The 27,522-nt window shown below is 35.0% G+C and overlaps 1 protein-coding gene across 4 annotated transcripts; it reads left to right on the top strand.

Annotated features, from left to right (window-relative positions):
- The first annotated feature begins 4,226 nt into the window (after positions 1 to 4,226).
- Positions 4,227 to 27,227, top strand: syk (spleen tyrosine kinase). 4 transcript variants are annotated; one of them, XM_053645363.1, is made up of 15 exons: positions 4,227 to 4,552; positions 8,604 to 9,055; positions 10,229 to 10,389; positions 11,681 to 11,819; positions 12,136 to 12,208; positions 12,738 to 12,769; positions 13,327 to 13,395; positions 16,129 to 16,179; positions 16,698 to 16,770; positions 16,912 to 17,071; positions 18,832 to 19,041; positions 19,773 to 19,959; positions 20,709 to 20,849; positions 22,818 to 22,930; positions 24,637 to 27,227. In XM_053645363.1, the coding sequence occupies exons 2-15, from the start codon at positions 8,654 to 8,656 to the stop codon at positions 24,707 to 24,709; spliced, it is 1,884 nt and encodes a 627-aa protein (XP_053501338.1). In that variant the 5' UTR covers positions 4,227 to 4,552; positions 8,604 to 8,653; the 3' UTR covers positions 24,710 to 27,227. The 4 variants fall into 4 exon arrangements, with proteins under 4 accessions (XP_053501338.1, XP_053501339.1, XP_053501340.1 ...); XM_053645364.1 differs by lacking the exon at positions 16,129 to 16,179; XM_053645365.1 differs by lacking the exon at positions 13,327 to 13,395.
- The last annotated feature ends 295 nt before the right edge of the window (positions 27,228 to 27,522 follow it).

The raw sequence follows: 27,522 nt of genomic DNA on the forward strand, positions 1-27,522 counted from the left end.
AGAAGATATTATCATCATCATCATCATCATCATCATCATCATCATCATCATCATGAGATGCAGCAGCTTTCTGGTATTGAAATCTGTTATGCACTGAGGATTTCTAATAATTGTAATAAATATAATAATTCTAATTTATTGTAATTTTTTATTATATATAACCGTTTCTAAAAAAAAAAAAAACAAAGAAAGCTCACAATGTGCTTTACAGAATTCTTGCAATGAAACATTTTAATTAAAAGATCAAATTAGCTGACTTCAATGAAAACAGTAATATCATTATTATAATTATAATAATTACATAATTATATATAATTATATATAATAATTAATTAATATTAACCAATTTAAATCTATTTTTTAATTTATGAACAGTGTCATAAACTTTAGGACTTTGGGTTTCTGGAATGACCAGCAAATGTCTGTTTGATGATCTGAATGATCGAGCTGCAACATATCAAACAGTCATGAAGTTAGAGACGGAATATAAAGGTGATGTTAAATATTAAATTTTTTTTAAACATAAATTCTAAAAGATACATTTGGTTGCATACTGTTGCTCATTTCATCTTAAGCAGTTCTGCCCTCTATTGGTGACTCGTCATCTAAAGCCACCAGGGTGTGTGAAGAGCTATGGTCTGTGCACCTGGGTAGAAAAATCACTTCCCGGGGGCCCCTCGGTCAACCTTCAGCTCTCTATATCTAGAGTTTTGGGTGTGAAGACCAGTATCTTTCGATCCTCTATTCGCTTGATGATTTGTATGTGCTTAAGTCTGCAATGTTTCAACCACAAAGCACTGTCATGAAAGAATCTGCCACAGAACTGCCTCACATGAAACAATTGCTGAAGACAGTGAGTTAAATGTCACACAGTTGTAACATGATCTCAGGAGACTTGCCATTCACAAGGAAACATCTTATTGTCTTATTGAAAATAGGTCAGGTATTCATGTCTAGAATTGTATATATGCACTTTACATACTGTATACATTATTAGGGAAAAAGGGTTCAGGCTGTTTTTTTGTTTGTTTGTTTTCTTTTTTGGCTGTTTAAGGGTTCCCAATTTCTTAAAGTAATAGTAGTAATAGTAGTAAAATAGTGTTAGTACTAATAATAGTAGTACTAGTAAAAGTAGTGGTGGTGGAAGTAGTAGTAGTAGCAATAGTAGTAAAGTATTATTATTAGTAATAGTAGTAGTAATAGTAGTAAAGTTTTAGTAGTAGTCACAGTGGTAGTAGTAGTAGTAATAGTAGTAATGTATTAGTAGTAGTAATAGTAGCAATAGTAGTAGTAGTAGTCGTAGTAAAGGTAATGGTAATAGTGAGAGCAGTATTCCACTGTAGTAAAAATAGTAGGAGTAGTAAAGGTAATGGTAGTAGTAAGAGTAGTAGTAGTAGTAGTAAAAGTAGTGGTGGTAGTAATAGTAGTAGTAGTAGTAAAAGTAGTGGTGGTGATAGTAGTAGTAGTAGTAGTAGTAGTAAAAGTAGTGGTGGTAGTAGTAGTAGTAGTAGTAGTAACAGTAGTAATAGTAGTAAAAGTAGTGGTAGTAGTACGAGTAGTAGTAGTAGTAGTAGTAGCAGTAGTAATAATAGTAACAGTAGTGGTAGTAGTAAGAGTAGTAGTAGTAGTAACAGTAGTAATAGTAGTAATAGTAGTGGTAGTAGTAGTAGTAGTAGTAGTAGTAATAGTAGTAACAGTAGTGGTAGTAGTAAGAATAGTAGTAGTAGTAGCAAGAGTAGCAGCAGTAAAAGTAGTGGTGGTAGTAGTAAGAGTAGTCGTGTGTTATTGCTGTTGAATATGCTTTCAATAATGTACCAATAAATTAATAATTTTTTCCTTGTTACATAAAGAAATGTAGCAGGTCAAAAAATAAGCTCAGGGCTGTGAATGAATATCCTTCCATAATTTCACATACATGATAATTTATCATAAAAATCACAATGCTCTGTTGAAAGAAATATAAAATGGGAAATAATACAGCATTCAGTAAGAAGAGAAGTAAACATTATGCAGGTGCAGGAAGGCATCCTGCCACAACCAAACCATCATTAAACCTCACGACTGGCTTCAGCTCACTGAGGCACATCACAGCAAACAGATGTTCACAGTGAACCACTTGCCCATGACCAGAGACCCAAACATCACCCCAAACACATTTTGTCTCACATATATTCATTTCATATTCACTAATTTATTAACACTGATTCATATTTCAGAATAATTCCTATTTACCAATCACAGGCTTATGTTGAATGCTAGGTAAGCATCTTAGATATTAGATGACAATATTTAATATGCTTTAGGTGACTTTTGTTAGTTCATATGAGATGATTAAATGAGTTGGATGACCAGAACATGGTAGTATTTCATTTATATTATGGAAGATATAAAATGATTTCATACATTGTACACTTTTATTGGAAAAGTTGCATGTTAATCTATAATATATAAAAATATATCTAAATATAAAAACACAAGTTTAGATGGAATTAACAAATTTGTATCAATGATGTATTTTAAAACAATCAGGAAATCATTCAAATGATGATTGCCACCTGGGTTGTCTGACCTTAAAAGCAAAGCAGCATTATCTGATCTGATCTTAAAAGCGAAACAACATTTTAGTACTAGACATCATTTTGAAAACTTTACTTGTGTAAAACTGCACATAGTTACGTATCTACTGAAATTATATGATCATGTTGTAATAATTTGTAAGACAATGTAAAAATGCATGCAAATCTATTAGATTCAACATCAAATATTTGTGTAAATGACAGTAAGAGGATTGGTTTTCATGGTATATGTGGCGAAAGTTTAATATAGCCTATAAAGCATACATGCATGACATGGAACAGTTTTATTATCAAATATATCCTCTTTTGAATAAAAAGCAAAGAAGATTTTATAAAAAAAATTGCATTTAAAGAAAATGAACTTTTAAGGTCACAAGTCACCCATTTACGATAATGACTTACATCAGGAAGTGCTTAAACTTGCTTTTTAAGCGTGTGAAGTTAAAAGGCAGTCTAATATGGTATTTAAGTGGGCCTATTATTTATTAATAAAGACAACTATAAAGGTTTTTACACCCTTCAACCACATACATTGCACATAGCCTCTGCTCAACTTTACTACATAGTGAAACCACACATGATCTTCAGGGACCTCACGAACACAGTCATTTTATACATATTGTTTGCCTCACACTGGCAGGGTTGGGGGTTCGATTCTTGCCACTGCCCTGTTTGTGCGGAGTTTTCATGTTCTCCCGTGCTGCGAGAGTTTCCTCCGGGTACTCCGGTTTCCTCCCCCAGGCCAAAGACATGTATGATAGGCTGATTGGCATGTTTAAAGTGGCTGTAGTGTATGAATGGGTGTGTGAATGTGTATGTGATTGTGCCCTGCGATGGATTGGCACCCTGTCCAGGGTGTACACCGCCTTGTGCCCCATGCTCCCTGGGATAGGCTTCAGATTCCCCATGACCCTGAAGGATAAGCGGCATAGAAAATGGATGGATGGATGTTCTTCCCAATTCCATGATATTTATTATAATACTTAATTAATAATTTTAATTCTTTATAATATACAAAACCTATACAAGACCACTGCCTATAAGATAAAGGAGCAAGAAACAATAAGATTAATCTAAATTATTATACAAATTATTAAAATACCACAGGAAAGATGGGCACATGGGTTTGTCTTAAAAACAGTATTTTTTTTATTTATGTAATTGATAGAATACTCAATGAGTAGACTTCAGAAGTACATAATGTTGAAATATATTGACAGGTATTTCTTAAGAAATGGGTCACCAAAGACCAAAACAAAAAAACCCCACCATAGTCTCAATAATAGCCTGCCACTCTTCTTTTCAGAGGACCATTGAGACTTTGTTAGGATTATTTGGGTGTTTCACAGTCGAAGGTCCCATAAAGAGGGAGAATATGTGTCAACACAAATATGCAAACCAACAACACCTAAACTTATCACCTAAACCAATCCTGTGCTAGCCAACATTCATAAAAAAGGAAAAAAATAGAAAAAGTGTGTGCTTAATAATTAAAGCACCATAAAATCATAGGGATCTTGCATAACTTTCAAAGTGAGACTTATAGAATGCTTAGACTTCAGAACTGTCCATGGGTGTGTTCTTAAGTGTCTTACTTACTGTCTGTTCACTTTAGATAAAAGGGGAAGTCAGGCTTAGAAAAAACACCAAAGGAAGTAGCTACAAGTAAGTTAAAATGAGGAAGCTCACTAAAAGTTCTACTTAAATAGAACTGCTTTTTAGGTCTGTGACAAGTTTATGTAATTGGATTTAGAGAGTGGACTTCCAGCATTAAGTTCTAGATAAAAGTCACCTGAGTCATTGGGTTTAAAGATTCTTTCTTTCTTGAGGCAGTGGTCTAAGAATTACTGCAGCGTTTGAACTATCCACTGAGTTTTTGGCCATACCACATCCTGTCGAGCTAAACAGAGCTTCAACATGGTTGCCACAGCGCAGTCACACAGCCTCAAGTAGAAGAGTTGAAGACTGTAATTAAGGTAATTGTTCATTTCAGTACATCTTTATTTTAGTTGCCTAATAATTATATAATTGTGCTTATTATGGGAAATTATCAAAAAAAAAATTTGCCATACTTTCCTAAGCAGAAAGTTACAGCAGCAAGTCTGTAGAACTCTTGAATTAAACTTATAATATTTTATTGCTCTTTTAAGCAGGTTTGATTTGTTTTATTGTATGTTTAATCCTTTTATTGATTGGTGTTTAAATTTTTATAGATAGCTCTCAAGCTATAGTCTAATCTATTATTAATTTGCCGGTTTTGATAATGCACTAGTTTAACGATGGGAATTTGGGTGGGATTCTAATGACAGAAGTTATTGTAAATATGTGCACTCTCAGGATCTGTAAACAAAATCGAAATATATTCAATAATATTGTGCTTTTACACTTTATTCTTCACATCTTGTAGCAGGTGTATGTGTGCGTGTGTGCGTGTGTGCATTTGTATGTGTGTTGTGGGTTAACATATCTGATTGCTCATTAGTCTGTTACTTTGAAGTATACATTAAAAGGCTGTGTTTTATCTTTTCTACTATTGGATTTAGTAAGAAATATTCTAATAATATATAATAATATATATAATTATATAAATATATATATAATATACATAAAGTTATTTTGTAGAATGATAATTAAGCTAATGTGTGACAAAAGTGCTGTGTAGTATTGCAATAGTGCAGGTCTAAAAACTGGAGTCTTCATTAATTATGATTGAGATCAATGTGATTGGAATGTTACATAACTCATTACATCAGTAATTATGTGCACTGTGTAATTTTCCCACTTGAAATTCATGGACTTACTACTTACTTTCCAAAATATTACCTTCTGTCAGCACTTTTCAGCAACATTTTTCCTTAGCAAGCAAAATTTGAATTCAGTTCTCTTGTGGATTAAATCTGATTATTAAATCTGACTATTGATATATCCACAGCCAAACTCAAGTAGGTAAAAGATATGAGTGTGGGTTATTATTAATGATTTATTATGCACTTTATTATTTTTTGGCTTTTCATATGAGCAACTGGACATGAATGTATTTATTTTTTATTTTTCATATTACTGAAATTTAACAAGGAAGGAATATCAACACCCAGAATGTCACGAGTACACTCCATTTTTAAACAATGGTGGAGATGAGTAAAGATACATGCAGCAGGAGAAGTTACCAGTATTTCTCCAGTAGTATATTGATATAGTCAGTCAGATCATATCGATTAGCTTTGGATCAGTGACGATTTTAGATCTGTGATTAGATCTGTTATGACTTGTTTAAAAATGAGAACGCTGATATTTTTTACTCTCAGGGTATTTTTTTTTGCTTCTTCCTGTTTGGTATGAGATGATACTAGCTGAGCAATGCCCTTTTAGGCCCAGTGAAGGTGGTCTGCATTTTATGGAACTTTTTGTGGTTATGGCTGCATGTCAGGAGGACTTGTACTTGTACCTGCGCTTGTCTTCCCCTCTTTCAAGTGTAAACGGTGCGTTGAGATTTTCAAAGTGTCAGAGGTGGGCTGTAAATGTGAATCGTGACTAACAAGGACAACAGGATATAAACCTTTGTGCTGCTGCTTTTATTTTTGGTTGCACACATTTTGCCTGTATGATGACTTAAATCGTGTAATTTTTAGTCTGTAAAAAGTGCCGCTGTCACAGTTTATATTACAGTGGCTTATTCACATAGATAGCTAAAAAAAATAATACATGACTAGGCATTATAGGAAAATAATCAACAACAGGGTGATGTGATGCAGCCTGACATGACGTTGATTATTGAGCTGATGAACTCTTTTATTTCTCTTATACCACAGCAATTTTGCAATAATTACAATTTTCAATTAATTAAAGAATGACACCTCAAAATTTTATTTATTTATAGTATAATGTTGTGGCACATCCGGGAAGCAAGTTAATTCCCGTTATCACATGTGTTATGACAGTTATAAACAGTTGTTTCCTCACCAGCTTCTGTTTTCTCTCTCTCTCTCTCTCTCTCTCTCTCTCTCTCTCTCTCTCTCAAAAAAAAATGCAACTTGTCATGCTACTGAGAAAACAGAAAGTCGTCTGTCCTGAAGACTTCTCCATGGCAGTAAACAGAAACCTGAAAGCTGACCTTACAAAGCACTGACAATGGAGTCTCATGCCATAAATCTTCTTACAGAAAGCTTGACCATATGAATTATACATCTGTTTAATAACAATAAGTTTTGGGTTTTTAAGTCTGGTTATTATTAAGCTTAAATTACAAGCAACGTTTGTAAAGTCAATGTGAATGAGTTGTTACTATAGAAACGATAAAATTAGAGAGATGTGCATAATATAAACATGTGAGATCTTCTGACTAATCAGATTCCAGTATTAAATAACTCTGTAGTAAAATATAAATATAAGACCATGAGGTGTTAGAAACGCCTTAAAGTCTCAGCTTTCTTCTTGAATGATATGCAAAACATTGAACTGTAACAAATACAAAAAGTGGTATAGTGTAATAGATAAATAGAACTGTAGACCAGATTAAGAAAACCCATGCCACCCCAGGACAGACCTGTTCAACTGCTAAAAGCAAAACAAAACAAATTAAAAAACAGTGAACATTAGCAATTTTTTTTTTTTTTTTTTTTTAATGGTTAGTAATCACAATTGCCCTCTAAATACATTTGATGATTTGTTAAAAGGATTTAAATGTCCTTGTTTATGTTTATTTAGCGGATTTAATGTACTTCAGTGTTACTTACACACGTATGTCAGGATGTCTGTAAGAAACTACAGATACATAGCATTTTTAGTTACCAAGATAAAACTGACTAATATGCTATAATAATACAATAATTCAGTTTATACTCCTGTTGAATCCTCAAATCTGATTGTTCTGATTTCTATAACAGCAACTCTGACAGTGCTTCTGGCTATAATTTAAATAATAGGTTTGTATTAATGCTCATGTACTAATGGATTATTGGTACTATAGAAAACTCACAGGGACTTGTAAGGCAGATGCAGCATAAAATCTAAGTTTAAAATGTATAATCAGTGATATAGTGTAGCTTTCTGTAAGGAGACATTTATTTAAGATTTTTTGGAAAGAATCTCCAATTTCAGTGCTATGTAGACAGAAGTAAAGCTGTTCCATTAATTTCTCAGGAACGTCTTAGGACAGATTAAGAGAAAATGAGGGAATGTATTTCTGTAGCTGCTATAATGTTTGTGATAACAGTAACTAACTTGTTTGACGGACGTTTAACAGTAAATGTAATTATAAATGGATCAAAAATATTTTGTTCATTCTTTAATAAAAAAAAAAGTAAATTGTTGCCATACTGCTGTGGTATAAGAGGTTTTTTAAAAAACCTTCTGTATATGATGCTACTGGAAAATAAAATAAACGTCAGGGTGGTAACAATAATTCTGCTTTGTTGCATCATCCCTTCATTGATTATTTTCTTATAAAAGCTTGCCTGAGAATGTTTTATTACATACTTATTACATGCAAAATATATCTTGGATCTGAAGGAGTGGACATTTGGAAATCATTACAACCATAAAATACTGATAGGTTGATAGTTAATGGAAACGATTTAGCCTATTCCCTTTAGTAGTTATTTTTTCAGCTTATTAATTAGCAGCTTAGTTGGATAATGTGTATTTGAGTAGGAAGAACAGCAAAATATGCACTGACAAAAGTAAATATTAGCATTTTGCACAGGTACTCTTATATTATGCTGAATAAATATTATAACAGAACTAAACAGAAAAAATAAACACTAGTCATTAGTCACTGGTCACTGTGTCATTTAAAAATGATACAGTTTTGCAGGTTGAAAAATGGTCACTTGCTATAATAGAATAATATAAATAACGTAAGCCATCTCAAAAAGTGACAGCTTTGCCAAACAGATGGCACCTATAGAGACATATATCAGCGAGAATAGCGCTGAGGGTGTTTCTTAATGAATGTTCATCAAAGTCAGATCTTAACCCTGGATTATTTAATATCCCACAATGAATATAAACAAACCCATTTTTGTACAGGTTACGAGTGAGTAGGACTTCTAGGGGCAGTCAGAGGTGAGTGAGCAGTCATGGCAGACGAGGTGCAAGGCTTGTCCTTTTTCTATGGCAACATCACTCGAGAGGAAGCTGAGGACTATCTGAGGCAAGCAGGCATGAGCAACGGCCTCTACCTGCTCCGTCAGAGCCGTAACTACCTGTGTGGATTCGCACTGTCCGTGGCCTACAACCATCAGTGCTACCACTACACCATTGAGAGGGAGTTGAATGAGACATATGCCATAGCAGGTGGAAAATCCCACCGCAGTCCAGTGGGTTTAGTGGAGTACCATGCGCAGGAATCTGATGGCCTGGTGTGTCTGCTGAAAAAGCCCTGCAATCGGCCCCGGGGTGTCGAGCCCAAGGTGGGGGCTTTCGAGGATCTGAAAGAGCAGCTCATCAGGCAGTATGTACAGCAGACATGGAAGCTGAAGGTTAGTGCTAGCTCTTCTCTGAATGTAGAAAAATGACCTGAAATAAGACATGTTTGTTGCATTTTGATTCAACTGTCCACGACTGATTCAGCACGGCTGAATGTGTCAAATAAATGTTTAAATAAATACATGAACAAGTCACTAACATGATATACATTTAGTGACCTACAGTATAGTGATTATGATTTTTTATTGTCACATTGCACCATGTATTTAATTATTTATTCAAATGTATTCAATTTAGTATCGTCCTTACATAAATTGCCTTCATATATCCTCTCTACGCTACACTTGAAGATCAGGATCTAAAATACCTGATTAATGCACTCTTTAATGTCATTAATGCTTAATTCCATTTTACTGTACATGTTTGATGATGATCCCAGTGGTGTGTGATTGCAAATGTTTCACCTAGTGTTTTATCTTGTAATATTTAATATTTTATTTCATTCTCTAATGTTTCTGCTTCTGTGTTCTGCTTTTTAAAAATAATAATAATAATAATAATTTATAGAACATATCAAATGATTTTTTTTTCATATAAATCTTGGTGAAATCTAAATTAATGACTATATGGATCAAAATTAAATCTACAGTAGATTGTAGTGTTAAACTCTTAGACATTTCCATTCTACTGACTTCTTGAAATTCTCTTCCTCTCCACCCTGACACACTGACATTACATAACAGAAGTGAATGTCGTTCACTATCAGACAAGAGTTATGGAGTTAATGGACTGTATCCTTTGAGTGAGCTTTTTTCTTCTTTTCTTTCTTAAAAAAATTATTTATTTGTAAATCACCATTTCTGTGTTGCTTCTCAAAACAACTGAACAAAATCTGACCAAGAGGGATCAAATTGAACAGGATTTTTAAAATGATTTACTGGTCTTATTAATCAATACATGTGCAAGTAATCCATAAGCAAAAACAAGGCCTACATTTTTTGTCACGAGTTGCGAGTAACCTATTGCTTTGTCTTGGTTTTCTAAGAATAAAGACTGGCCGTATCTTTAGTGGTTTTCTTGAACTTCCACTTTTTGAGAAGGCTAACTATAAATCACTAGCTGGAAGTGTTATCTGAAAGAATTATTGTCTGTTTACTGATTATTTTAAAACATTTTCATGTTTGCTTTCAATTTTTTTTTTTTTTAATGCATTGTATTTTTATCAGGGTGCCTCATTGGAGCAGGCTATCATCAGTCAGAGGCCTCAGCTGGAGAAGCTGATTGCCACCACGGCACACGAGAAGATGCCCTGGTTTCATGGGACCATCTCACGGGAAGACTGTGAGCCACGTTTACTCAACAACCCCCGCACCAATGGCAAGTTTCTGTAAGTATGGTTGTTCACATTGTTACCTATCAATTTCTGTTCTTTATATAGCGCTTTACATAATTCATACATTACATTCTAGTTAGAATAATGTTCAGAATTACATGAAATACTGAAAAGGATACTGAACTAATTATTCATACACGACATTCTCTTGAAAACAGATTAAAAATTCAATTTCCAGCATTTCAGCAAATTTTATACAGAAGAAATGAACTAGTTTAGTTTCCTTGTGATGAACTGTTCTCCAATATGCTTTTATAGTCCAACTCGAGACTGTTTCTGTTTCTGTGTGGATTCCCTATAAGTCTTTTTATGGCTGTGTGCTTAGACATCGCACTCGTATGCACAACCACAGAGAAAGACAGAGAGGCTGAGAGAGAGATCGAGAGAAAGAGAAACAGGCACACACTGTGGTTTCCGCTCTCACACTTTTGTACAGGACTTCCTGAAATGACCAAAGAACTAGTGGGAGGTGGAGTCATAAGACATATAACACATTTGCGCATCTGTGTGTGTGTGTGTGTGTGTTAGAATTTTGGCCATAAAATATATAACTAATTGGAATTGCATTGAGAAATGTTGTACATGCATACATTCAGATCCAGAATTATTGGCAACCTTGGTAAAGATGTTCAGAGGAAGTAAATTTATTCTACAAATGCACCTGAATCATAAAAATAGTTTTAATAGTTTAAATATTCAATAAATATTACTTAAATATAAATTTTAAAATATGTAATTCCACCACAAGCCAACAGATCAACTTCAATGCACCTTGGCACAGATTCTACAAGTATCTGGAACTGTACTGGAGGGATGAACACCATTCTTCCAAAAAATATTCTAGTGTTTTGATAGTGGTGGTGGAGAACACTGTCTAACATGTCACTCCTAATTCATCCACCAGTACTTAATTGATTTGAGATCTGGTTACTGTGAAGTTCATAGTATATGCCAGCAAAATGCCCCCATGACATAACAGAGCCACCATTTTTCTTGTAATTTGTCACCATCTGTATAGTTCACTATAACAGTAGTAGGAGTTCTTCTTTGTGAGAGTAACAGTTCTTCTTTCTGTGTAGTTTGCCTACAGTGGCCTTTTAATAGACAAAAATTGTTTTAACCCTTTATCAGTCTCTGATATTGAATATTTGAATTCAAACTTACCTAGCATCACTTAGTGGAAGCCTATAGCTGGAATATTGTGTATGATCAAAAACATACACCATGTTAAAGTGGCCTGTTTTATTATTCTGTCCTTTCTACTTGATTTCTCTCAACTCAACAGAATCCGGCAGCGAGATAACAATGGCTCCTATGCACTCTGTCTCCTCCATCATGGCCAAGTCATGCACTATCGCATCGACAGGGACAAAGCTGGCAAACTCTCCATTCCTGATGGAAAAAAGTTCGACACACTTTGGCAGGTACTGAATGTATACAGGAAGTTAATTCAAACTTCATTTTTAGGAATTTAATTTATTGACCTGTAAGAAGACGCTGAATATTTCTACATTGCAAAATTTGTTAAACATCCATTATTTTTACAAATTTATTTTAATTAATTAAATGAGGTCATGCCCACTAATATAGAATGTTGCACTGAAACTACAGGTGGTTGTGCATACTATTAAATGTATATTATTATTTATTAACATTAATAATTAATAACATTAAAAACACATTAATATTTATTAACATTCAACAATTTTTGGATAATTTATCATATATTTTTTCTTGTAGCTGGTGGAGCATTATTCCTACAAACCTGATGGCCTGCTCCGGGTGCTGACTGAACCCTGCCCACGACCTGAAGGTAGCCATATTTGCTCTCAAGGCGGGTGGATGGAGGGATTAATGTATTTATTTTTGATTGGGCTATGGATGGAAGGATGAATGGATGGTTGAATGGATGGAGGGAGGGATGGATGGATGGTTGTTTGGTGGAATGAATGCAGGTATAATATATGGTTAGTTGTATGGTTAAATGGATGTATGGATGATGTATCAGTGGATATTTGAAGGGATGTATAATGTATAGATGGTTGGTTGTATGAATGGATGGATGGATGGATGGATGATTTGATGTATGAATGGTTGGTTGTATGGATGAATGGATGGATGGATGGTTGGTAGTATGGATGTATGGATGGAAGGAGTGTTTTTTTTAGATGTGTTTTGAGATTTTGAGAATATTAGATACAGGAGAAATCATATGTTTAAATAAAATCATAAGTTAATTAAGAGTGAATGTGAGATATTTTTTTTCTTTATTTTTTTATTTATTTATTTTTTAATTTTTACAATTTGTGTTATTTATTAATATTTATTTTTACTGTGCTCAGGCCCACCTGCACTTCCTGGAAATCATCCAGATGTGAGTGTTGCTCTACCGTCATTATCAAATAAACACGTTGGACTGCAAATTTTAAAAGAACATAATAAAATATTTACACTTGTAATAAGGTCATGTTCACCAGTCATAATTACATTGGCCGACATAAAGCATTTGCTCATGTCTGACATAAAACCAGGCATTTACCAAAAGCTATTAAGATTTTGTTGCAGATTTAATTAGTATTAAAACAAAATGAGAGTGGATATGAAAGATTAATTTTATGTAAGCACCATCTGCTGTAAACTTTGCTGTGTATCACAATATTGACACAACCTTCCCTGGTAGAAACTGATGCTTCATGAGACACAATGCATGTTAAGCTTAATAATTTAATATATGATAAATTACTTTATCATTCATCTTTAGGCTTACAGTACACCCCAAATCCTTCAGGATATCTTAATTGCATGATTTCTTTCTTTCTTTTTATGCCATTCATATTTTTCCTAGTGCTGGTGCATGAAGCAGTGCATGGGTCACATTTAATAAGTGTTCAGTACAATAACTTTATCCTCTTCAAAATTGTGGTTTTCTAGCTGGGTGGCCCAAGTGGAATTCTCTCCAGATTCAGATCCGCTTCATTCCCCAAACCTGGTCTCAAAAAGGTGCACAAATATACCATCCCCTCCTCTCTGCCCCGGTCGTACGATGTCTAGATGGCTGTCATCCACCACTATGTGTGGTTTTTCCCTGCTAATCCATCTTTGGTCGCCTACATATCTCTCATCTGCACTCTCTCATCTCTTCCTCCACTCACCTGCACTTCATCTCTACAGCAGCGAGTCCATCATTCACCATCCCTTTAGTGACTGCCTTTGCCATTGGTGCCCATGTCAGGTTCAAAGCTAAAAAGCTCTTGGTTTTAAAGCCTAATCAGTACACATATTCGCTATGAAAATCTGTCTCTAATACTTAGTGACTAAAGTTAATTTAGTTTACTCTCACAAAATAGTAATCTATTCCATTATTTCTTTTCTTAGGTTTTACACTCATATCCAATGTGCAATGTAAAATAGGTTACTAGTACTTCATACAGTACCAGTCAAATGTTTTGGACACAACTAGTAGTAGTAGGGTTTACACTGTTGTTACTATTTAACATGAGCAATAATAGTAAAACTATGAAGCCAAAACTATGAAATAACAAAAGTGGTATTATACAGTGACCAAGAATGTGTGAAAGTATATATTACTTGATATGACTTTTCCTTATTTTTATTACATATTTTTAATGGGAAGAAATTCACATATAGACATTAAGCACTAGGAATAAATTCAAAAGGTTTTTACCATATGTTCACACTAGCAGGCAGCATGTCACTTGTGTGGACGTAGCAACAAGCTACTGTTATTTATGTGCACACGCTGTCTGTCTACTACCAATCCTAGTTCTAATGAGAAATAGTTGTACCTATATATAGTTTCGTAAGCTAACTAGTTATGAAAGAACATTAAATATTAAACTAATCAGTGTGCAAATTGGTTGTCTGACTTACATATTATGTGCTAGGCTTTTTGCTAACTTCATTTGGAGATTATAGACAAGCTAGCTGTACTAGCAATGTACACTCACTAGAAGCACCAAAGATCTGTGCAACCTCCTTCTAAGCTGTATTTTTCTTCATGTCTCTATACACATTTAATACTTTCATTTTTTTGTTTGTCAAACCGTAATTGGGAACTAACTGGAGGTAGTAACTGAAGTTGTGAGTGGGGAAATGAAGAAACTTCAGACAACACATACGAGATTGTTCCATGGAAACATTCAAGCCAATCGTCTGGCTTTGTCGCTTGACTCCATCATACCTAATTTGCATAGTTTAGAGAAAATATTCAGTCAAATGCTGCTTTGTCGCTAAAACCACAGAACGGTGTCATGCACATACATAAAACACGGATGATCGCCTGTCACTTTGACACTTGCTAGTGTGAACATAGGTTAAATTTAATCATGCGTGTCCAAACGTTTGACTTGTGTTGTGTTACAGTGTATAAAAATAAACCTACCATCAAGTATATAACCCAGAACAGAAGGTCTGTACCACAGTTTATCTAAGGTATAGATTCACCTAGTGCTCACTGGGAAATAATGCTGCCAAAGGGCCAAAATGACACAAGATTGAAAAAAAAAAACCTGTTACTGTCCTCCTTACACCATATTACAAACTAGCATAATCAGTTCAGTTGATTACTTGACTACATATTCAGCCCTTTCTCATTAATTTCAATTAAACACCGATCTTACACTTCCTACACTCTTAGAAAAAAAAGTTAAATCTAGGACCCTACAGGATTCTTTTGTTTGTCCATCTGGGGGAAATCTTAAAGGTTCTGTGTAGAACAGTAAAGTGTTCCCAGATCAGTAGGGGTTCTAATGAGAACCCTTTACTATTCACTAAAACTATTTTTTTCTAAGAGTGTACTCCTGCCAAATTGTATCTCTTATCTCTTCTTTTTGTGTGATAAGTTATGGCTTTTTTGTCAGCAAATTAAAACGATTTTTTTTTTTATTCTCTTCTCTTTCATGGTCATCCACCAGAAATCTATAAATTCGCTGTGTTTGATTAATGTCCAAAGACTTAGGTGCAAATATGTTTTATCCAAAGGGCCATGAAGGAGACTGGGAAACAGTGTGTGGTGTGATTTTGCTTGTGTGCCATTTCATGGACACAATGTGCCATTACAGTTTTTCTCACTTGCTTACAAATAATTCAGGAAACAGTGCTCTGCTCTGAAACACACTCCTCAAAAGTCTGCACACATTTTGGGAAACTTCATATTGTCAGCAAATTAAAATGCTGCCTCCTGAATCAAAGTATTAAAATTATTTATATCAATATAACACAGACTTATAACAAAATTGTAACTAGCCACACAACATATACCATGCTTTAATGAGAATGACTGAATGAATGAATGAATGAATGAATGAAACAAAAAGACTCAAACATTCAAGATACCAGATAAAGAAATAAAATTAGTCCATTTTTATAAAGAACACAGCTGTGCAGAATGTGTCATCTCATTTCTATTCAGCCAGAGAATTTTGTTCTCAATCACTGAATAATCTTCTGCCTCTCTCATTCTCAAATCACGGCTATCTAATGTAACCTGATTTTTCCATTGGGACTGCTTCGACCTTCTTTAGTCATGTGTATTGTCCCATTCAAAAGCTCTCTGGCTGAACCCTTGGCTGGCAGTAACCATGTCATACATTAGTCTGTGGCATTCCTGCATAAAAATAACCCATACATATATTGCACTGTCACAGAAACGCGTGTATCTCTGCCTTTGTATTTTATTGTCTATTTTTTGACTTCATTTTTCTCATTCCATAGACAGCGTTAAAGAAGTGTAAAGAAAAGATCTTAGATGTTTGCCCTGGTAAGGTCAGTGTCCTTTCACTGATTTCCAAATGCATGCATTTTATGTCTTCATTCTACCAAAATGTGGCATGAGACGTGTTCATGAAATTTGTGCTTGAAGGTGGAGCAAGTGTTTTGCAAAAAAAGTGTGTAAGGAGAAGACGTCTATGGCTTGGTAAAATAAAACAAAGCTATTGAAAAATTTGTGCCAATGTGCATTTACATTATGTAAGCATTTAAGAAAGACTGTAATTAGCCAATGTGTGTTCATGTATCTAATTAGATCGCAGGTTTCCAACCCTGGTCCTGGAGTACCCTTCATCCTGCACATTTTCCAACACACCTCATTCTACTAATCAGCTCATTAACAGCCATTCTTGAGTTGAAGTGGGTGGAAGTGTATTAGAGCAGGGAAAGCATGAAAATTTGCAAGACAAGGTGTACCCCAGGACCACCGTTGGGAGCGTGTGAATTAGACCATATGTCCCCACATAACTTTCTAATGCCCATTCTAATCTCTTTCTTATCTCGTATGCCTACAGATCACAACATATCTTCGCAGAAATCACGAGACTGATAATCATTATGCTCAGAGGGAAACAATGCTTGCCACAGGTGAGTTATCATAATCAGCCCATGATATTCATATAGGTCACAACGTCAAAACACACAACACGTTTTATAGCTGTAAAGATGCTGACAGGAAATGACCGCGTTTCTCTTCCTTCTTTTTACCCTCTGAACATGCTAACACAGAGGACTTACCCATGAGCACTGAGGTGTATGAGAGTCCATATGCTGACCCTGACGAACTACGCTCAACCACAGTGGACCGGAAAAACTTGCTCCTGGAGGATGGAGAGCTTGGCTCAGGCAATTTTGGCACGGTTCTAAGGGGAACCTACCAGATGAGGAAGTGAGTTGTTTAGGGCAGAATCTCTAAATCTTCGTCTTGCATTGTGCATCAGCCTGTACAGGATTTCGCAGAGGTTTTTCTCTGATTGTTGCGACCAAGAATTTTTGATTTTATTGCAGCTTTTTTTTTTTTAAATTTGCAATGCAATTTGCAAACGGTTTTGTGTCTTTCACAGTGATGTTTGTTGGTAAATGAAACCTTTTAGCTGTACTCATGTTCAACACACATGAATTGAAGGTGGTTTGGCTGAATGCGTGTTGTGATGACGTCACATTGCGCTTTGTGCTGAAATCACATGATGCTTCTTGGCGGAAAATTGCAAGCTCCTGCAAATATTGCGGAGTTTCCTTGATTTTGCATTAAGTTCTGCAATCGCAACATCCTGGAGGAGCTTATTAATTATTATTTTTCCTGCTCTTACACAAGTTAAGCTGGTTCACCGATTAGCTTAAAGAAGTTCGAAAGGATTAGGGAAAAAAATCAAATGTGTAGGCTACATGGATACTGATGATTAGATTCTGCTGAAGGTGGAAATTATACGACCTTTTTAAGCAAAGCTTTCATATATATTGCGAGTTTCATATGTTTGAATAAATAAAAAGTATAGTCTGATAGTGTGAGGTTTTAAAGGGCACATATTGTCAGAATCAACTTTTGTACTATTTTAGTGGTTTATAGACTAAAAGCATACTGGGGTTTTCACCTCATGTTTCAAATTGCTCTGCATTGGTCATTAGTGGGCTCGTACATTGTGGCCACACAAATGGCACAGCTAGCTACTGAACATATACAGAACCAAGGATTTCTATATATTTTATATCCACTTAATTAGGAACACCTGTACATTCATGCAGTTATTTAATCAGCCAATCATATGGCAGCAACACAATGCAAATATCATGCAGATACAGATAAAGAGCTTCAGTTAATGATCACATCAATCATCAGAATGAATAAAAAGTGTGATCTCTGTGACTTTGATCATGGAATGGATGTTAGTACCAGATGGGCTGGTTTGAATATTTCAGAAACTGCTGAGCTCCTGGATTTTCACACACAACAATCTCTAGAGTTTACACAGAATTTCTGTGGGTCTAAACAGCTTGTTGATGAAAACTGCCAGATTGGTCTGAGCTGCCAGGAAGTCTATAGTAACTCATATAAGAACTCTTAACTACCATGGTGAGCAGAAAAGCATCTCAGCTTGCACAAAACATCCAACCTTTGCGGTGGATGGGCTACAGCAGAAGAAGACCACATCAGTTCCCACTCCTGTCAGCCAAGAACAGGAATCTGAGGCCATCATGGGCACAGGCTCACCCATCTGGCACCAACAACCATGCCACGGTTAAAGTCAAAGAGATCACACATTTTCACATTCTGATGTTTGATGTGAACATTAACTAAAGCTCTTCACCTGTATCTGCATGATTTTATGCATTGTGCTGCTGCCACATGATTGGCTGATTACATAACTGCAAGAATGTGCAGGTGTACAGGTGTTCCTAATAAAGTGGACAGTCTGTGTATATCACATTTTATGTTTGACAAATATTTGCTTCAGCTTTTGTTTATTTGTTGTTTCACCATATATTTAAATGGTAACATTCTCCGCCTCTACCCTCTTTCTCTCTCTCTCTCTCTCTCTCTCTCTCTCTCTCTCTCTCTCTCTCTCACACACACACACACACACACACACACCTTTAAATCCAGTGAATCACCTGTCGACTGTGATTTATATTTGTGTGTGCTCACTCCAGAACACAGAAACCGGTAGCAATAAAGATCCTGAAGAACGGAGAAAACAATGCTGCAGTAAAGGACGAAATGCTTCGTGAGGCTCAAGTCATGCAGCAGCTGGACAACCCCTACATAGTGCGTATGATCGGCATCTGTGAGGCCGAGAACCTCATGTTAGTCATGGAGCTGGCTGAACTCGGCCCTCTGAACAAGTATCTGCAAAAAAACAGGTATAATATTACTCTCTTAGTACCACAGAGCCTTGTTCACTGTACATTTAAGAAAACAGCTTCAGTGTCATGTGGATTTGTTTTGTACGTGGGAAATTACGCCTGTTATAAGTTATTCAGTCATACAGGTTGGCTTACAATGGCAAATATAGGAGAATGGACATTTAATATTGGAGACCTCTCATCTGATTGGATTCATCATTTCTTAAATAAAGATTAAATATTTCATCTCTCAAATGAAGGATGAAATATCTTTAAGATTAAAATACAACCCCAGTCCCCAAGATTTACTATTAAGAGACACAATAAAAAGTTTCCACCCTTTTGGTTTCTAAGTGAAAGAAATTCTACAAAATTCTGTCTAGTAACTTAAAACAGTGTTTACTTTGTCTTATTAAGTCTTATTAAGTTTTTTTTATTTTTATTATTTCTCTAGCATGGTGAAAAGCTAATACTCTCTTCTGGTAGCTACTGATAGCTATTATTACCATGGAAATACAATTATTTTAAAACAAGCAAATAACCAAAGTGTGGAAAACTGTCAGAGAAAAAAAATCCAAAACAAAAAGCACCTGCAATAGTGCAAAGTGGAATAAAAGTCCTGATAATATTTTAGGAAAAACGTATTCATACATTTAGTTATCATGTTTGTTCTGAATTCACTGTATAAATGAGGGAATGACGGGCTCAGACAATGTGGTATGACTTCCGCAACTTGCTTTTTCACACAGACTTGCCGTTAAAAACGTCACTGAGCTTGTGCATCAGGTCTGTATGGGGATGAAGTACCTGGAGGAGCATAACTTCGTTCACAGAGACCTGGCAGCCCGCAATGTGCTGTTAGTCACCCAGCACTATGCAAAAATCAGTGACTTTGGCCTGTCCAAAGCCCTCACCAGTGAGCATGATTATTACGAGGTATGACTAATCTCCAGAAGACTTTTCCTAGAATTGGAGTGAAGACAAAATATGTGCAGTCTAACCCTAGGTCACAGGAGATGCTTTGAATTTCAGTGTATTTATATATATATATATATATATATATATATATATATATATATATATATATATATATATATATATATATATATAATGTTAAAAGTGTAGTTAGCTAGAATAGTAGCTTTTAAAGACAAATAGGAAAATGCATGATCCTATCTAATCCTGTTCACCATAGCAGCTGGAAGACAATACAATGTGATTAACCAAACTAAAGAATGTGTTCATGTGAAGTTTAGAGCGGTTAAAAATGGACAAAACATAACTTCACATGCACATCATTATAGCATTACATCATTACTGTGTAAGACAATTTTATTTGACACAGAAAAGAAGCATTGCTATCATCTGAAAATTTTGCAGTTAATTATTTACTGAGTAGCCTAAAATAGCTCTTTTAGAGCAATTTCTTTTTAAATCCGTTTTACTGATTTTCCTGTTGTAACAAACCAATCTCAAGTGATAAACAGTTTGATGGTTTTATGAAGTTTTATGAAGTGTATTTAACTCAACTGTGAAATTCAATTCAATTCCACTTTGTCATTATACTGCATGAGTGTGTAATATAATGAAATGTCTTTTTTTTTTTTTTGGTATAGTTACATAGCTAGTCTAGTGTTTGAGAAGCAGCTAAACCAGGCATTAACTGTTTATTCCCTCTTGTTTAGTCTAAAGGTCATGGTAAGTGGCCTGTGAAGTGGTATGCGCCCGAATGCATGAACTACTTCAAGTTCTCCTGTAAGAGTGACGTGTGGAGCTTCGGGGTGCTGATGTGGGAGGCTTTTTCATACGGACAGAAGCCATATAAGGTATGTGACAGTCTGTCTTACATGGTATCAATTTTCTATTTTAAATTTCATGTTTGGTGTGGGCTAAATGAATGCCTACTGTAGCTATAACATAAAGCAGAACTAAATAACGTGTTTTTGAGACAAAGTTTTAAGAGAATTGAATGAATCGTAATTATACAAGTGTTTGTTACACTGTGGATTCGAGTAACTGTAGCATGTGACCTACACAATTTATAGATGCTTCTGAATCCAATAAATGGCCACAAATTGGTTCAGTAAAGTGACTCAGAAACAGATTGCCTGTCACTATATGGCTCAGTCTATCACACTCATATACAAACTATTAAATGCGCTTTGGCGCCATCTGGTGGGCGATTGCGTTAACATTAATTATGACTTAAAGTTGTACAGTCAGCAGTTCTGACAAGATACAAAAGTAATTTTGCACGATTATATTCACGCATCTGTTAATAATAATAATAATAATAATAATAATAATAATAATAATAATAATAATAATAATAAGAGGAAGATGATGTGTAGTAGATTCTCGCCCTTTGTCCAAAATATCACCTTACTTTCTCTGGTCTAATACAAAAAAGTGCATTATGGGTATTATGTACCAGCTATGTACCCATGACATTAAGATTTCTGACCAGGGAGTCAGAAGAATAGTCAGAAGAGTAGCCCAAGAGCCAAGTACCACTTGGAGGCAGCAGGTGCCATCGTCACAGAGAAAACAATAGGCAATGCACTCCACTGCTCACGCTCACCCCGCAAGACTCCTACTATACTACACACCATGTTTGGAGAAGAAATGACACTGCACATCACCCTAAAAACACTATTCCAACAGTGAAGTTTGGAGGTGGATGCATCATGGTGTGGGGCTGTTTTTCATCACATGGTACTGGCAAACTTCATATAATTGAAGGAACGATGAATGGAGTCCTTTGCCAGGAGATTCTTGAGAAGAATCTGCTGCCATCCACCAGGATGATGAAGATGAGACATGGGTGGACCTTCCAGCAGGACAACGATACAAAGCATACAGCAAAGGAAACTCTCAACTGGTTTCAGAGAAAAAAATCAAGGTGTTAGAATTGTCCCAGTCAATCACCTGACTTGAATCTAATTGAACAAGATTTAAAAAGAATATGATTAGAAGAATGGGCCAAAATCACACCTGAATACTGCAGCCCATTAATTTCTTCATACAGGAAGCGTCTTGAAGCTGTCATTACAAACAAAGACTTCTCCACTAAGTATTAAATACATTTCAATTAGCGTGTTCAATACTTTTTCCTGTGTCATTCCTCTTTATTACACAAAACTTCATTTATGGACTTTAATGTTAGGATTTCTTTATATGTGTGGATTTCTTGAGTTAATACCAAAGTCTGGTGAAAAATTCATGTGAATAACCTCATTGGAAATATATTTACTGAAAAAAATGTTGACATGTTCAATACTTATTTCCCCCACTGTATACATGTTTTATTAAATTCTTTCAACTTTCAAGTTTATGTATGATACGGTCCTATCTGGGTGAAGAGCTGTTTTGAGAAAAATCAAAGTTTTCACATTCCAGCTAGCAAAATTCTAAAGTGCTGAAATCTGAATCTGCATGATCAAAGTTCTGAGACATTTAGAAAGTAAGTTTTTGAATACAGATAGCCAGACCTTTATTATTTGAAGACTTGCCTTTAAGACTTTATTGCAATTGTACAGTAGACATTTATTGTTCTATATGAAGAATGTCTTCAAATATTAGACCAAAAATTTTGCAAAATAAAATATCACAGGATAATGTAATATTCCCCCTAGATTAAGTTGATGTGATTAACTGATTTTTGACCAAAATGTCACACAGAACCTTATAATACTGAGTCATAAATTGTAGTGTAGTGCCTGTGATAGACACTCCTGAGTCTGACTAACATCTGGATGGTGAATAAACAGCTGTTGTGTCTTTGTACTTTATAGGGGATGAAGGGAAATGAGGTTATCCAGATGATTGAGAGTGGTGAGAGGATGGCTGCTCCACCCAGCTGCCCAACTGAGATGTATAACCTCATGATGAAATGCTGGACATATAAGTGAGTGACTTCTTGCATTCTTATGTCTAGCATTGCAGTAATCAAAGTTGCCATCAGTAAACTTATATTCACTCATGAGTAAGATTTCTTCCTGAAAGTATGATTGGTTTAACAAGTGTATATAAGAATGTATTTAATTTTGATAGGACTTTTTATTTGCACCCTGATATAAAAAAAAAAACTAATCACAAGTTATGAAGAATGAGGGCCAAGTTCTCAGTATGTAGTTTAAATCAGGATTCTCAAGGTAAATTCATCAGACCCCCTCAGTACAGATTTATTGTAGGAACATAATCCATATCACATTACAATTCAAATATCACTTGGTCACATGGGTACAATAATATTTTGGATATTTATTAGAATCATAGAGCTTTTTATTCCTGAACTTTCCACCAACTGAACACAGAAGATTCAAATAATGATATTTGTAGGCCTACACTACAAAAAAAATTATCTTAGCAATTGAAAATAACTTAATTCTTCTTGCTAAGATAATAATATTATTATAAATCAAATATGATTATTCAGCCCATTTGTAGATGCGTTTACACAATTCGAGCTTTAAAATTTCTTATTGATTGGCAGATATTTTTGCTTCATTCTAGATCTAAATGCTTAAAATTAGACAAATTACCCGACAACAGAAATAAGACTATTTCAAGCTTTTCAAAAAATTAATAAATTTGTCTAGAAATATGTTTAATATATAGCTGTCATTTTATTGTAATGTAATTAGGGATGCTCCGAAATGAAAATTCTTGGCTGGAGCCGAATATAATGAAAAACTTGGCCGAAGGCCGAATACCGAACACGTTTTTTTCGCGTTTTTTCCATTTATTTTGCCATTTTTTCACCATTGCATAAATTAAATAGTCAAAATGTGCTTTCTTGCTTTTCAAAGAAAAAATCAATTACAAAAACTACAATTTCAAAATATTTATTTAACAGTGAACATTTTTTTTTATTCCAGCAGGCATAGGCTACCAACAAGGCACAAAATAACTTTAAATAAATAAATGAGTAAAATAAAAATATTTTTATGTGGTCATCTTTGAATAGCCTTGAATAGCCTATGTTAGGCCTATAACTGACTGCTGAAAGAATGTAACACTCTGTAGCCTACAACAAAAAAGTGCATTGACAAGAGTGCAAAAAAGTGGATGGACCCACAACAAATGAATAATTGTCCCAGACACATGCCTACTTCTTTAACGGCCATTCTTACATCTTTCTCTGACACTTTAAAATGCTTCCACACTGCCGACATGTTTGCTGCAATTAAAGCTTCGCCCGTCTCACTCTGGTTGCTAGGCTATTTGGTCGCGTCATCAAACACGTCATTGTTCGGTCAGATTTATTCGGCTTTTTCACTTATTCGGCCGAACTCCGAAAGTGCTTTTTTTGCTATTTTCGACCAAATAATTTCGGTTGCCGAACATTCGGTGCATCCCTAGTTATAATAGAAAATACTACATAAAAGTAATATTTACACTTGCTAAGATAAGTTTTTTTGCACTGTACACATTTTTGAGGTTGAGTTGTGATTTACACCAATGTAATTTAAAAAAAAAAAAAAAAAACACCACTGGGCTCTAACCAGCACCTCCTGGCTATACTGTTCCTTACAAACTCCATTTTGAGAACCACTGATTTACTGATTCACACAATACCGCATTCGTATAATTGTTGTCTTATTTCTTCAGGTCGGATGAGAGGCCAAGCTTTGCTGTGGTGGAGCCCAGGCTAAGAGACTACTACTATGACATTTCTCAGTGACCAGTTACCTGCTGGAAGAAAACTCAGACTGAAGAGTCATTCTCTAGGAGCTGTTTGTACATGGTTTTAAGGACTGGCCACACTGATTTATTTGACATAATTTACCTGCAAGCTTATCCAAAAGCTGTTGTTGTTGTTTTTGTTTGTTTTTCAAGCCAAAATTATAATCAGTGAGTGACAGCTTGTCTCGGTTATTTTTCTACATGTCTACAGACCTTACAATTAGCAATAAATAGCAAATTACATTTTCACATCACCATTACTGCATATTTTTTATCATAGAACTATTTTGTATACCATTCTATTGTATTTAAACATGACCTTATTTTACCTGTACCTGTTTCATTAGTAGCATTTTATCAAAAAAGGTACCTTGTCAGGAACATTCAAAGTACCTTTTACTGTTATTATATATTATAGTTAGTGTGCAGGGGCACTGGTACAAGTTCTGAGCTCCCGAACAGGTTAATGCACTGAGCCAACCCACCGTGGAAATTTTTTGTTCTCCTTGTTGTCTCCCATCCCTCAAACCACCAAACTTCATCCCCTCCACCGTTTATGGCAGCCCTGCTCGCCTGCTGTAAATGTGACATCTTTATTATCAAGCATGCTATAAGGCTTGGGAATGTGATGTCATGACATATGGGTGATCTGCCATTTTGCCAGGGCGAGTCAGTCAATTAATCAGATAGCCAGCCTACTGAAGTTTTCATACAAACAGTGTTCTGAGTTTTCAAGTAGTTATAGTAGGAAGCTATTGTTCTGTTACAAAAAGGCAAAACCAGGGAAGAAGTTTCAGAGGTAATATATGTAAGGAATAAAACACGACAGGACATCCTGTCAGGATGATGCTAGTACACCCTGAAATTGATTTTTTTTTCTCCTTATAACAGCATGTCTCAAAGTGCTTTTATTCATCTTATAACACAGCAATTTGCCAACAATTAAAATTAATTTTACTATTAAACTATTAACTATTAAACTACTATTAAAGAATATCTTTTTTTTAAAAAAAAAATCTGTTTATAGTTACATTTAATGTTGTCCATGAAACAAGTGAGTTTCAACTGAGTGTTATAAAGCGCTGACACTGGAGACTCATTCCAACGCTAAATAAATGCATCCTAACAGAAAACTTCACCGTGTCAATTTAAAATCCCTTTATATGGAGTGTCTGCCATTACAACTCCCTATGGAAGCTGTTACTATAAAAACTATTGAATGTGGAATAAAACACAATAAAACAGCAATCGCTTTCAGCTCTCAGTATGTGTGCACAAGTACTAACCCTTCCAAAATGGCAGAACATCCAAAAATGCAGTGTGAAATGACATTGATTCCCGTGCATATTCTTCCCATGTTCGTGTGGGTTTCCTCCGGGTTCTCCAATTTCCCCCACCTCTCAAAAACCTGCCAGTAGGTGGATTGGCTAAGATAAATTGCCCTTAGTGTGAATGTGTGTGTGTGTGTGAGACACCCAGTGTTTTTGTGACAGGCTCCAGATTCACCACAACTCTGATCAGGATAAAGCAGTTAATGAGAGAGAGAGAGAGAGAGAGAGAGAGAGAGCGCAAGAGAGAATGAGTGCTATTGAATTATATCACATAACAAACTATTGCCATGACATTAATGAATGAAGAGCTACAGCAAACTTCTGTATATAAAAGCTTCGACTCATATGTTTTGTACATATCAATATTGATAGTTCATGATCAACACTTATGGTAGTCACATCCAGACAAACTTCCTGAGAACGCCTTGTTTATGTAATACAGCTGCATTTGACATGATTAAGAGCACGTTGAGTCGTCATACTCCTATATCCATTTCATTTTTGCTCATGTTGTAAGCATGAAATTTTGCAACTATTATTTTGTTCTTCCCTAATAATCTGTCAAACAAAAATGGATGATTTTTATATTCGCTCTGACTTTTATACATTCAAAAGTAGAAATCATTAGTTAACATCTGTCACTAATGCTGCTGTGCCAGTATCCTAGTATCACTGAGAGTTCATTGGTAATTTTATTAGTCCTCTTCCTACTTCTTCCTACTCCTGCTATAGGCCCACTGTGTTCTGCTGGCAAGTTTACATTTTAGTTCTCTTATTTGATTATATTTTATTTTAGTCAACTTACAATTTAAGAACAAACTTCTTCTCCTTATTTGTTTTATATCTTCTTTTTTTGTTTTATTCTCTTTAATCTTATTTTATTAGCCCATTCTCTTGTTTTGTGTGTGTTTTAGTGTTAACATTTCTGTGTTACTTTAAATTTATTCAGTATTATCCCTTTAAAATTATTCGTTGAGAGATTAATTCTATTATACAGCACTTTGGCAGCCCTTGTTTTAAATGTGCTTTATAAATAAAGTTGACTTGACTTCTTCCAGGTTTTCATTATCCACTGGTCTTCCACGCTCTGGCACAGAGTTCAAATTGAATATGTGATGCATTTAATTGGTCTATGCACAAGCAGTTCTGTAAAGAAGTAATAAATAAATAAACTATTTTAAAACACTGCTTGCTTCTGTGGTTATTTCTCCACATTTATGATGATGATGATGAGGATGATGATGATTATTATTATTAATATTATTATTATTATTAGTAGTAGTAGTAGTATTTACATTAAGGGCCCATTTTCACCTGGTCATTTCATGTGTCATGGATTGTGTATTTATATGATTTTAACCATGTGCATCGAGGCTTCCATTAAGGCTCTTTACATTCAACTTCTGGTGTTGTTCTTTAGTTGTTTTATGAATAAAATCTTGCATCAAATACTGTCTGCCACCATCGTCATTCACAAAGC

This window comes from Ictalurus furcatus, chromosome 16, assembly GCF_023375685.1.
Source record: "Ictalurus furcatus strain D&B chromosome 16, Billie_1.0, whole genome shotgun sequence".
In the NCBI taxonomy this organism is placed as follows: domain Eukaryota; kingdom Metazoa; phylum Chordata; class Actinopteri; order Siluriformes; family Ictaluridae; genus Ictalurus; species Ictalurus furcatus.

Bases quoted from the DNA above. Each gene is read 5' to 3' on its own strand.
- syk (XM_053645363.1), top strand. From the start codon at position 8,654: ATGGCAGACGAGGTGCAAGGCTTGTCCTTTTTCTATGGCAACATCACT. The intron at 9,056-10,228 runs GTTAGTGCTAGC...TATTTTTATCAG, and splicing joins AGCAGACATGGAAGCTGAAG to GGTGCCTCATTGGAGCAGGC. The intron at 12,209-12,737 runs GTAGCCATATTT...TACTGTGCTCAG, and splicing joins ACCCTGCCCACGACCTGAAG to GCCCACCTGCACTTCCTGGA.